The 12,844-nt window shown below is 48.3% G+C and overlaps 1 protein-coding gene across 2 annotated transcripts in view; it reads left to right on the forward strand.

Annotated features, from left to right (window-relative positions):
* Positions 1 to 10,265, forward strand: part of KIF5A (kinesin family member 5A) — a 30,487-nt gene extending 20,222 nt beyond the window's left edge. Inside the window, exons 18-30 of one of the 2 annotated variants that reach the window (XM_026001853.2) lie at positions 449 to 513; positions 615 to 724; positions 1,105 to 1,206; positions 1,744 to 1,804; positions 2,042 to 2,113; positions 2,271 to 2,375; positions 2,915 to 2,935; positions 4,988 to 5,204; positions 5,460 to 5,613; positions 5,906 to 5,988; positions 6,390 to 6,417; positions 6,884 to 6,997; positions 8,026 to 10,265. In XM_026001853.2, coding sequence (XP_025857638.1) covers positions 449 to 513; positions 615 to 724; positions 1,105 to 1,206; positions 1,744 to 1,804; positions 2,042 to 2,113; positions 2,271 to 2,375; positions 2,915 to 2,935; positions 4,988 to 5,204; positions 5,460 to 5,613; positions 5,906 to 5,988; positions 6,390 to 6,417; positions 6,884 to 6,962 — 1,097 coding nt within the window. In that variant the 3' untranslated portion in view covers positions 6,963 to 6,997; positions 8,026 to 10,265. The remainder of the gene's footprint in view (positions 1 to 448; positions 514 to 614; positions 725 to 1,104; positions 1,207 to 1,743; positions 1,805 to 2,041; positions 2,114 to 2,270; positions 2,376 to 2,914; positions 2,936 to 4,987; positions 5,205 to 5,459; positions 5,614 to 5,905; positions 5,989 to 6,389; positions 6,418 to 6,883; positions 6,998 to 8,025) is intronic. The other variant, XM_026001854.2, reaches the window with a different exon arrangement.
* The last annotated feature ends 2,579 nt before the right edge of the window (positions 10,266 to 12,844 follow it).

Raw genomic sequence — 12,844 nt, forward strand, 5'->3', positions numbered from 1 at the left:
ATGCAGGGAGCCCGACATGGGACTCGATCCCGGGACTCCAGGATCACGCCCTGGGCCGAAGGCGGCGCTAAACCGCTGAGCCACCCGGGCTGCCCGGGTGAGGCCTTCTTAAAGCTCTAAACTACTCATCCTGGGATCTGAGATCCCAGAGGGGGCAGGGAGGAAAAGCAACAAACATCCAAATAAACCACCCAACATGCACACTCATCCAATGCATTAGACTGAAATCCAGAAGCTTTTGCATGTAGCTTATTGTACATAAGCCACAAGCCCTCAATTCGCCCCTTTTCTGCTGTGTCAAATCAGACTGTCCTAACCCAGTAGAATATCCCTGAGGGCCCATACCAGGTAGATGTCCCCTGCCCTGCCTGGAGCTCTGACCTCAGAGGGAAGTTCTTTCCAGAGGAGGTAGATGTGATGTAAGCTGCCCTCCCCATCTTTCCCTCAGAAACTGTGCATGAAGTGGCCCTGAAGGACAAGGAGCCGGACACACAGGATGCAGATGAAGTGAAGGTGGGTGGAGGAGACAACTGGGGCCCAGCCGGGCTGCCCTAGCCCCCTCCGAGCTGCTGCCCAGGAGTCTGGCTTTGAGCATGGGATGGGGTTGTTTGCAGAAGGCCCTGGAGGTGCAGATGGAGAGTCACCGGGAGGCCCATCACCGGCAGCTGGCCCGGCTCCGAGATGAGATCAACGAGAAGCAGAAGACCATTGATGAGCTCAAAGAGTAAGAGTCCCCCCCGGGAGGCTCGGTGGCCTCTGCTGTTCTTCTTGCCTTGTAGCCACACATGTGCTCCCTCTTGGCCCAGGGTCTGATTGGTTCACTTCCACGTGCCACTCCCCCAAAGCTGCCGCAGCTTTGTAGCCCAACTCCAGGAGGCACAGGAGTGAGGACTAGTTCTTCTCCTTGAGCTCTTATGATAACCCATGGTTCCTCACTGTGTTGTGCAAATGGTGGCCTGCACCTGCCTCTGATAATCCAAACATAGATGCCCAGTCCTGACTGGACCCACTTGTACCAGAAGAAAACAATTTGCAGAGCCAGTCTTTCCTTAACCCCTCATTAATACCTTCTTGTTCTCTCTAACACCTCCTTGCCCTCTGCAGCCTGAATCAGAAGCTCCAGTTAGAGCTAGAGAAGCTTCAGGCTGACTACGAGAAGCTGAAGAATGAAGAACATGAGAAGAGCAGCAAACTCCAGGAACTGACGTGAGTGGTGGTCCAGACTGCTACTCATTCATACCAGCAGAGGGAGGGTGCAATGGAGGTGGGGGTCTGGTGTTCCCAGGAAGTAGATGCCTCGAAGAGTCATATGATGGGGTGGGGAAGGACACACCAAAAACCAAAAAACAGAAAGGAGACTTTCAGAAATGACCTCTATTGAATATTAGCTGCCCCAGCCTAGGAAGATCTTTGTGATATTCTTTTAAGTGTGAAAAGCAGGCTACAAAACAGGTTGAATGGTATGATCCCATGAAATTTTTGTGGGATGTACCTGCATAGAAGTAAGAGTCCAAAAAGATGGACACCAGAATGTTAATGGCAGTTTGATCTGTAAGTAACAGAATTATGTGCTTTTTATGAAACTCGTCTTACTTTTTTTTTTCTTTTCTAATTTCTGCACAGAGAATGTGGGTAACTTACAAAATAAATAACAATAAAGTATAGACCAAAGGAATGAAGAGGGAGGAGAGAGGGAAGAAAGGTAATCCTGAGGGACTCTTGCATTTCCTTCTTCCCCTCCAGATTTCTGTACGAGCGACATGAACAATCCAAGCAGGACCTCAAGGGTCTGGAGGAGACAGTTGTGAGTAGTTTCCCTCTGGGCCAAGTTAACAGAGTGAGGTGGGGGCTTCATTTCTTTCCCTGATTCCTTCATAACCCCATTCCTTATACAGAGTCAGTCTGCGGCATAATCAGGACACATCTTTTCCTAAAGGATGAGTGACTCACCTGACCAGATAGACTGACAATTCCAATAGTTTTGGAGGCAAAAGGTTGAGCTGATATTTGGCCAGTCCCAATTTGTCATCATTCTTTCTAGGCCCGGGAACTCCAGACCCTCCACAACCTTCGCAAGCTGTTCGTTCAAGACGTCACGACTCGAGTCAAGAAAGTGAGTGCCATCCTTGGCATCTTCCCAGCCCTCATACCGTCTGCTGGCCTCAGGTTTCTCCAAGCCCTGGGGCCTCCAGTGTAGCTGGCTTGGCCTGGTCTGGGTAAGGCCTCTTTGGCCGTGGGACAACCACATCTTTTCCTCCGTCTTTAATCAGAGTGCAGAAATGGAGCCCGAGGACAGTGGGGGGATTCACTCCCAAAAGCAGAAGATTTCCTTTCTTGAGAACAACCTGGAACAGCTTACAAAGGTTCACAAACAGGTAAGAGTAGAGGAAGGGGTGAAGAGAACTCTTGAGGCCAGGTGCCTTGGAGACCCAAATCCTCTGAGCTCCCTTGGATTTAGGAAAATCTACTTGCAAGTTTTCCTCACTTTCCCCTTTTACTTTCCTTACTAATCCCTTCTTTATTCATGTTTGGTTCCACTTTACCTTGTTCTTTGTTCCGTGCCTGTTCTCCCTTCTCAAAGCTCCCGACCTGCCTCTGCTCAAAGTGAGATCCCCCAGGCCTATGGATTTGGAGGGAGAGATTGGAACTGATAGAGGTCTCAGAGGCAGGGGCCTGTAACTACAAATGAGGGATACTGGGCAGAGATAGGAAGCAGTGGGACAAGGAGAAGCCAGGGAAGTTGGGCTTTCCCTCATGGAGAGAACTCCATCTGCCTAGGCCTGGGGCAGGCATGCAGGGTAATGAAAAGATGTCCTCCAGATGGCCCAACCAGGCCCTACTAGGGGCTGGTTGAAACTCCTGTGAATTAAGTTGCTGCCTCTCTGTCCCCCTCCTTGCTGCTGCGGCTCCTTAGGTGGATGACTGGGTTTCAAAGGTATGGGGTGGGGAGGTAGACGGGGCAGTCCAAAGGAGTCAGGACAGGAAATGTTTGGTGCGTACAGAGCAGGAGCCCCCTCGCTAGTGCCAAATGGCTGAGCCTTGAAGACAGGTGCCACCACGTGTCAACTGGCTCTTCTGACTCATAAAATAAACCCTAATCTACACTTCATTCGCTTTCTTTCAAACCCACCTGAACACTTGATTTAAACTCATATTCTCACTAAACTGGAGATTAAATTCCTCAGTGCAATGGCCAGCATATTTAGCAAATACTTGGTACATCTTCTTTCTTTTCTTTCTTACATCTATAATGAAAAAAAAAAATCCCAGAATGGTCAGGATCTGCAGAGTTCATTTATTTTATTTGGGCCTGCAGAAGGCTATACTATCCTCTTTCCGCCTTTGTTTATTATAAAGCAGTGTAACAACATAACAACATTCCAAAAAAGTTGGAAGTCAAGGGAAGAAACATTTGTAATCAGCTCTACCACTCTGTTTCCCTTTCTGTGTGTCCACTTTCCTTCTCTGTTCAAATGCATGTCATATTGCTTATTTCCCCCCCAATATTTGTGTTATGATAAAACAAAACAAAACAAAACAAAACCCATGCAAAATTTACCACCAGGATTATCTTTAAGTTCAGTGGCATTCAATGCATTCATGCTGTGGTGCAACACCCCCACCATCCTGCCCCATCACTGTCATCTTGTAAAACTGTTTAAGGGAATCCCTTAAACAGTAATTCCCCATTGTGCCTCCCTCCCAGCCCTTGGCAAACACCATTCTTCTTTCTGTCTCTGTGATTTTTACTCCTCTGAGTACCTCACATAAGTGGAATCATCCAGGATCTGTCTTTTTGTAACTGGCTGACTGCACTCAGCATAATGTCCTCCAGGCTTATCCACAGTGTAGCATGTGTCAGGAAACCAAGGGCTGGGCTGTTTTCCGTTTTCCTCATTGAAGTGGCTGGCCTCTCTCTGCTCTAAGTCCCAAAGACCAAAAGCAACTCCCCTAGACGATGGAGGACTCCTCATAATGTCCTACCTCAGCAGACACAAGACTAGAAAGGAAAATGAGAGAAGTGTAGAAACTTCTCAATTAACAGAAACTTAAATAGCCAGGCTTTCAGCCCTGTTCCTAATTAAGCTGAACCACTGTGACAGCAAAGCATTGTTTATGATCCTTAAATTGCCCAAAGTGAAAGAGGCACAGATGTGTTTTCAGCTCTGCCCTTTCTCTCCGGGCTCCCTGCTACACCAGCTTACCTGGTATCTTCCAAGGCCGGCTCCTGCAGGCTGGAGAGCCCCCAGTCATTGTGTGAAACCCTATAAAAAGATCAGGGAGTCTTTTTCTGGCTGCAAGATGGTTGCTCTCTAGCTTAAATCAAATGGGAGAGGGAGGAACACCCCAGGAAATCCCTGAATGTGAAGGTAATGAGCACAAATGTTTGTGAGACCTCAAACATTTTCTTTCCTTCCTATGGGGTGCTGTATGTGTGGGGGGGGGGGGCGGAGGAGGGGATGAGGCGGGTGCTCCCACATTCCAGCTTCTGCTCCTGCTCTGCACTGCAGCTAACCTGCACTCAATACCATATCCACCTTCCAGACTGCTCCTGTGCTCTTGCCGCCCTGCCCCATGCATGCCTCCAAAGCCATCTCTGGGTGAGGGGTGCCTCATGGTTGCCCTGGGGCTACTGGTCTGGCACAAGCTATGAGATATTGGGCGTGGGTAGCTAGGCCAGGAAAAGACGGGAACAGGACACTGCCACAAGAGTTCTGAGCTACAGTGGAGTTGGCACGTTTTGCTCCTCAGAAAATGATGTGACTTTTTAATGCCTGACCCCTGTTTGCTCAGGGAGAAGGAGAGAACCAGAGGACCAATTAGGTGAAGGGAATGAGGCCTTTCGAGGAAAGAATGCGGTCTCTGTCTTGTCTGACTTGATTTTTCTTTATTCTCTCTCCCTGCCCCGCACCCCCATGCTCCACTGCTGGCTCTCTCTTGGGTTGCTGGCTTTGCTTTGGCCTCTTCCCTTGGGCTTACCCCACAGCTGGTACGTGACAATGCAGATCTGCGTTGTGAGCTTCCTAAATTGGAAAAACGACTTAGGGCTACGGCTGAGAGAGTTAAGGCCCTGGAGGGTGCACTAAAGGAGGCCAAGGAAGGTGCCATGAAGGACAAGCGCCGGTACCAGCAGGAGGTGGACCGCATCAAGGAGGCTGTTCGGTACAAGAGCTCCGGCAAGCGGGGCCATTCTGCTCAGATTGGTGAGTGGGAGTAGGTGGCAGCAGATGAGGTGGGATTACCCCTGGGGGAGATGGGCAAATTCCTAAGTGTCCAGCACCTAGATGATCGCTTTTCACCCTGCCTCCGCCCCAGGATCACCCCACTACCGTCCCCCACATGTATAAAAGTGAGTGATATTAGCTGAACTCAGTTCAGCCCCAGCTAAATGACTTCAGGAACCAGGGCAACTGCAGGGAAACAGCCTCCTCACCGTCATTTTCCTTTCTTTACCACAGCCAAACCTGTGCGGCCTGGCCACTACCCAGCATCTTCACCCACTAACCCCTACGGCACCCGGAGCCCTGAGTGCATCAGTTATACCAACAGCCTCTTCCAGAACTACCAGAATTTGTACCTGCAGGCTGCACCAAGCTCCACCTCAGACATGTAGTGAGTGGCCCAAGGCGTGGGCGGGAGTCCTAACCCAAGGCTGTCTACACTCCAGAAGGCCTAGGTTGGGTCAGTTATTGGCTGACACTTAATTCTTTCCCTAAGTGGCTTCATCGCCTCTTCACACCTCTGTTTAGACAGTGGGCATTGCCCTCCCAGCCTGTGGCCATCTTGGTTGTCCTCTGTTCTCTGGGCTTGGGAGGTGTGTACGGCTCCATCCCTGAGGGGATTATGGGGCACAGTGGAGGGAGGGTGCCAGAGGCTTCTGCATCTCTCTCCTTGCTCCATCCAGCTTTGCAAACTCCTGTACCAGCAGTGGGGCCACGTCTTCTGGTGGTCCCCTGGCGTCCTACCAGAAGGCCAACATGGACAATGGTGAGTGAAAAAGATGGGTGACCAGCCTTTGGGATCCCCAGGGAGAGCTGAAAAGTGTAAGAAGTAAGTGACCCTGTACCTACAGCTTGAACACTGCCCATCCCTTTGGGGTCTTGGACTCTTAGAAGAGAGTTCCCCCTGTTGCCGTGCCTGTCCCCACCTCCCCTGCCGCCCCTTCTCCTTTCCTTCAGCAGGAATCAGGGAGACCTTTCTCAAACAAAATGGTCGTGCACCCGGGGTGGTGGAGAATAGAGTGCCACAGACCCAGGTGGCAGCTGTACTCCAAAGTCGTACCTTTATCTCTAAGGGGTAGGATGAGAGAGGGTGTGGGGAGACGGCCTCTAACACCCAGTCTCTTTTTTCTTCTCCTAATCCTGTGTTCTCACTGATGATGCCTTCAGGAAATGCCACAGATATTAATGACAACAGGTACACCAGTCCCCATGGCTCCTGTGTTCTCTGGGTGGGACCAGAAGAAATGGTTAGATTCCCCTCGTGCCCCACTTAGGGGTTCTCTGGAGCCTTCAGGGAAAGGAGGAGGACGTGAGAAGCATTCTCACCGTCACCCTGTCCTGAAGATCTACGCATCCCCTGCCTCTCTGTGCAGAGATCACGTCCCCTCCTCCGATCCCCTCTGTGGCTTCTTGCCACTCCGTTCCGGGGGCTGGGAAGTGCCGTGCCCATCTGATGACCTGGTTTCTCTCCTTCCTTCAGGAAGTATGTGACTTTGGGCAAGTCTGTGACCTTGGGCGGGTCAGCTTCACCTCTCTAGCCATGGTTTTCCTTGTATTCCCGAATAGTTCCTGCCTCTTGTCCCCCAGGGATGCTATGAGAGCAGAGTGACCATAATGTTTTCCTGTATACGGAGCTGACACTGCTGGGTCTCTTCTTTTAGGAGTGACCTGCCCTGCGGCTACGAAGCTGAGGACCAGACCAAGCTTTTCCCTCTGCACCAAGAGACGGCAGCCAGCTAATCTCCCTCAGGACTGCCGCATACCTGCACTTTCAGGTAGCTTTGGGCTGCTTCCACTGACCAGCCTTGGTTGCCTCCTGTCTTGACCTCAGCCTCTTTGTCTCTCCTGCTCTTTTTCGTCACCTCAGAACTTTTATATAGTTGTCCCTCAGCTCCTGCTTTCCCTTCCCAGGGGCTAGGGCGCTACTGAGCCACAGGCTCCACCCCTCAATCTCATGCTTTCCTTTTGGCCAAAGCAGTAACCACAGTACTGCCTTTCTGCCACTAGGGGACACTGTCACATGTCAAAAACAGTGAGTGAGGGTGATGCCCACCTAGAGCCACACCCAGGTCAGGGAAGGTGGTAGATATTAATTAGTAGGAGATCATCTCCACCCCCTCTCTGCCTCCACTCTAAAATAATTTTGGATGGGCAGGTATTTTCTGAACCAAGATATCTCCAGTAAAGGAGGTGTTTGCTTTATTCCTGTACCAGTGTCCCACATACCTCCTATCTATGTACGAAGTCACTAAAAGCTTTAGGAAATGCCCCAGGAGGTCTGACTTTTTGTCTACAGAGCAGTGTCAGCACTCCCCTGCCCCCTTGCTCAGTGGTGGTAGAAAATAGCTGTGTTCCCCCTCTGTGCCCCCCTTATTCCATCTCTGTGCCCAGGTCCCCTCTTCCAGCAGCTCAGGCACCTTCCTGGTTCTTGGGTGTCACCAGGCTTCTCACTTGCTTTAGGACTGTACACTAGGAGCCTGTTTTATGGTCCACTCTGGATCTTTGGAGAACTATAAATGAGAGAATATGGCCAGTCTCTTACTGGGCTGCATCCAAGCCAAGCCCTCTCCAGGGGCTTTCCAGGATAATAGGTCAGGCACACATGGACAGAAAGGCATGAGGAGCAAGAAGTAGGGATGGGGAAGAAAGAGGAAGGGCTAGGTAGAGGAGCAGGGGCTGGGAGAGTCGTGTCCATATTAAAGGAACAAGACAAGTCAAAGTTTGTGCAAAATGCCATCCTGTTCCTGTTGAGTGGCTGGACTGCAAGGTGGTTCCTCACAACCTCTTTCTCTTTCTTCCCCAGTTTCTAAGAGGGACTGAGGCCTCTCCTCTCAGCATGCTGCAAACCTGTGGTCTCTGATACTAACAACTCCCTCCCAACCCTCGTTGTTCAACTGTACTGTTTGATGTCTTCTCTTACTCTGTATCTCTTTGTACTCTGTATCTATATATCAAAAGCTGCTGCTATGTCTCTCTCTCTCCTCTCTGTCTCACTCTCTAAGTATCTAATGATGTATTTAGCAATTTCTAAGCATAGTATACTCTCCTCATTTGGGGCAATAGGGAGGAGGGTGAATGTTTCTTCTTTCAAACATGTGTCTCTCACACTGAGTGGTATTAGTCATGGAGATGATAAAAGGAAAAAATGGGAGCTAGAGGGCTGTGATCCTTCACGCACACACACATACACACACACGCACATACACGCACACACACACAAAGCCTTAAACAGAAGAATGTCTTAGCATCATAAGAAGATACAGAAATAGATTCTTCCTCCCTCCTCTTTCACATATACACAGGGGAGGGTAAAATGGAAGAACTGCTAAATTACAGATAGAAGTTTCTTCACATAACCCCTCGACTGAACTGAGTGGGTTTGGGTGTGCAACTCCACCCTCCAAAGTATACCTTTTGCCTTTCTCTTCCTGTCCCTCTATCCCCTGTCCCAATGACCCAGGACATGGATTGTTCAAGGGACCATTTCCCTTTCTCCTCAAAACTCCTTTTGATATTCTCTGCCCCAGAACTCATGAATAGAACCTAGAGTTGCTTTAAAATATTTTGAATATGAATATTTGAGGAGGCGGACCCTGTCCAACAGTCTGCCAAATGGATGCTCATCTGTCAGGTGATTGCTTCTTTGGGTTTGAGGGTGAACAGGCTGGGAAATTCCAAGTATTTTTTGCCACAGTGATGAGCTGGTTTCCTTTCTCTGTCCCATATTGGGCTGCATGTTCTTCCCATCTCCATCTTTTGGTTTGGGACCTTCCAGTTCATTGGCAAAATATCTAAAGATGCCTTCCTTTCAGGCTAGAGCCTGACTTTTCCCCATAATGCATTAAAAAAAATTTTTGGACAGAATTCCTTTGATAATGTCCCCATCTGGCATTAAGTGCACTTTAAAGAAAGAGGCAGAGCAGATTTTCTAGACCGGGGGAGGGTAGTTAGAGGGGAGTACCCTCCTCCCAACACTGCCCCATATAATTGATAGAACTGTTATTTTAGTTTCAGATGTCCTTTCCTTCCACATGGTGCTAAGGTGGTTTTCTAGGTAACTGCAGGGATGGAATGCGGAGATCACAAGCCAGTCAAATCAAGGAAGTCTGGTGTCCAGATACCCAGTCTTACTTACGTAGGATGGAAGAACAGGATCCCCCAGCAGCAAGGCAACCATCACCTAGCTTCTAAGGGAGGAAAGAAAGCTTGGTGTGAATGCCAGCTTGTAAACACAGGCTATATTGGCCTGGAACTCCTTCAAGGAAAAAGTTCTTCTTCCTTTACCTGTTGGGCCCCTCTTAGAAATTATAGAAAAATGCAGGGAAAAATCTAAGAGTAAATCCAAGGCAGTGATATTCAAACATTTTTTAAGACAAATCTTATATAGAACCCTGATATAAAAAATAACCCAAAGTGATGCAGACCTGAGCAATTTACACTTTCTTTATTTGGTGGAAAATGCTTCATTAGTGAAGGAGCTCTTGAGTGGTCTTAAGAGTTCAGAACCTGAAGATAGAGTAGTTTGCAAACCACTGCTCTGAGGGAGAGGGGTTCAGCCTGGCTCCCCTGCCCCAAGCACGTAACTCAGAGCAAAGAGGGAAAGGCCCAATGAGAGAAGAAGGAAGATGTCTGTGCACCTGTAGACTTGAGCTAATATTTGCCAACAGGGCACCTGAGAAGCTAGTGGACTTTATGTAATCTTGCCACCAAATGATTCTTTTAAAACACATAAAAAAACGTGAAGGTGTCAGGCAGATGAGGAGAGAGATGTAAGGGAAATATAATTCACTTACATAAATAAGAAACACACACACAAGGCCTTCACCAGAAGCTTCACTCTACATCCCCCCCCCCAACCCTTCCTGCCACTACAGCAGCCCTTTCCAGAGAGCCAGGGTCACCACAAGGGACACCTGGCCTGCCCACTCACATCTGCCAAAATGTTGCATGCCAGCGTGGAAGACAAACCAAACCGCACAAACCCCAGTGTGTATTTACTTGATGTACATAGATACCTTGAAAATAAAATAAATTCAATGATGATTCTGTGGTGTGGTCAATCTTAATCTCTCCTCAGCCTCACTCCCTGATTTGTATGTAATGGCATTTGACAGTGTGGTATATATCCTTCTAGATGTTTTTCTATATATTTACAACACATATTTGTTTTCTTCCCCACCTGACAGTATATTCTGGAGATCTTTTCATGTCATTATACATAGATTTATCTCATTAAAATAGGGGCGCCTGAGTGGCTTAGTTGATTATGCAACAGACCCTTGGTTTTGGCTCAGGTCATGATCTCTGGATCATTGGGCTGCACTCAGTGGGGAGTCTGCTTAAGAGATTCTCTCCCTCTTCCCCTCCCCCTGCTCACCCATTCTCTAACTTTCTCTCAAAATAAATGAATCAAAAAAAATGTACCTCATTAGAAAAGATGTAATTTTTCAGGGGCAGCCTGCGTGGCTCAGCGGTTTAGCGCCACCTTTGGCCCGGGGCCTGGTCCTAGAGACCTGGGATCGAGTCCCACGTTGGGCTCCCTGAATGGAGCCTGCTTCTCCCTCTCCTTGTGTCTCTGCCCCGCCCCCCCCTGTCTCCCTCTCTCTCTCTCTCATGAATGAATAAATAAAATCTTAAAAAAAAAGAAAAGATATATTTTTCATAAACGTATAATTTATTCAACCATTCCACTACTGGTGGACATCAATCTAGGTTGTTTATAATTTTTAACTAAAAATGGTATTCTGGGACACCTGAGTGTCTCAGGGGTTGAGCGTCTGCCTTTGGCTCAGTGCGTGATCCTGGATCCTGGGATGGAGTCCCTCATCTGGCTTCCCAGAGGGAGCCTGCTTCTCCCTCTGCCTATGTCTCTACCTCTCTCTCTCATGAACAAATAAATAAAATCTTTTTTAAAAACTGGTATCCCATCCTCTTCATTTTCCCCCCAGACCATCACCTCAGTCCCAGTGTCAATTCTGTCCCTCTCCAGTGGGACTCCATCCCTCCTTTGCCAACCGCTCAGTTCTCTTATCCCAATATCATCTACCACAATCACCCTTCTAACATTTTATTTATTTTTATTTTATTTTATTTATTTTATTTTATATTTTATTTTATTTATTTTATTTAATTTATTTTATTAAGTAAGCAAGCTGTATGCCCAATGTGGGGCTTGAACTCATGACTTGAAGGTCAAGAGGCACATTGCTTTACCCACTGAGCCAGCCGAGCATCCCCTAAGCCCCATTTTAGAGCACAGGGCTCTGTGCCCTCTCTCTTCATACCTTGGAGCTTCTGAGACAATGGAGAAAAGTGTACAACTAAAACTCCAGGGCCACTTAAAGCCTAGGAAGCTAACTGGCCCTGTTTGCTACTCACTGCTTCTCTGTACCTCTACTCAGTTTCCTCCCTTGCTTCCCAGAGCAGCTGGTCGAAACTTCTAAAGATCCCTTCTCCCCTCCTCTCTTAAGCAAACAACTAAGGCAACTGAGCATGAAATTCTTCATCTGCCCTCCATACCTACTCCCTTACCTATATTTGCACCAATCCTTTACTTTCTTTCTCCTAACAAGTGATAAATCTGTCTTTTCTGGACTAAAGCAAGTTCCTTCTAGATTCTTCATTCTTGAGATACTTACATAGACCCATTATATACGGTATCTAAAAGTGATGTAGGTGGGCAGTTTGCATCTTTGTGATTTCCCCCCTTCTTGTAAAGTCTCCCTGAAGAGTGCGTTTCTTTTATATGTTTTTAAGTCATCTCTCCCCCCAACGTGGGGCCCAAACTCACAATCCTGAGGTCAAGAATCACATGCTCTACTGATTGAGCCAGCCAAGTGTGCCCTGAAAGTGTGTGTTTCAACTGTTTCTCTATAAGTGACTCCTCATCTTGTTTTTACAGCCAGATTTCCTGACCAGAATCCCAAGCCTCCCCTCCCCACTTCTTCATCTCCCATTCATTCCTCAGCCCACCTAGAACTGGCTCTTGTTCTGATGAAACTGCTTTTTGAAGGTCACTCGTTGCCAAATACAATGGGCACTTCTCCATCCCTGTCTTGCTTCACCTCCATGACATGTGACTCTGCTCGCCACTCCTTCCTTCTGGAAACTCTACTCCCTGGTTTCTGTGACCCTGCTCTCCTGGTTCCTTTTGCTTCTCAGTCTTCTCCCACTACCCTCTTAATTGCTGGTCTAGACCAGGGTTCTTGCTTTCTCTGGAAGGGTGTCATCCACGGCCACAGATGCCACAATTAGTCTGTGTCCGCAGCCCAGATGATTCCGCTGAGCTCTGGGCTCGTATGTCCAATGGCCCTCAGGTCCCTCAAACACATTCCAAACCGAACTTTTCACAAACCTGCCCCTTTTCATGCCACCAGCACCGGTCTCTTGGCCAGAAGCCTGGGATTCAGTCTCAAGGTCTCCCTTTCCCTCAAGTCCCACATCCACTAAGAATTTTCCAAACTGACATCAAACTCTCCCTTTAGCTGCCACTCTTCTTTCCATCCCAACACCCACTGTTTTAGTTCACCGCTTCGTGTCTACTTTCGGAATAGTCCAGTCCCCCTGCAGAATGATGCCTGGCGGTGCCCGTGAGAGAGACACACAATGCATGGAAACCACTT

The sequence above is a fragment of the Vulpes vulpes genome, chromosome 16 (genome assembly GCF_048418805.1).
Source record: "Vulpes vulpes isolate BD-2025 chromosome 16, VulVul3, whole genome shotgun sequence".
Lineage (NCBI taxonomy): Eukaryota > Metazoa > Chordata > Mammalia > Carnivora > Canidae > Vulpes > Vulpes vulpes.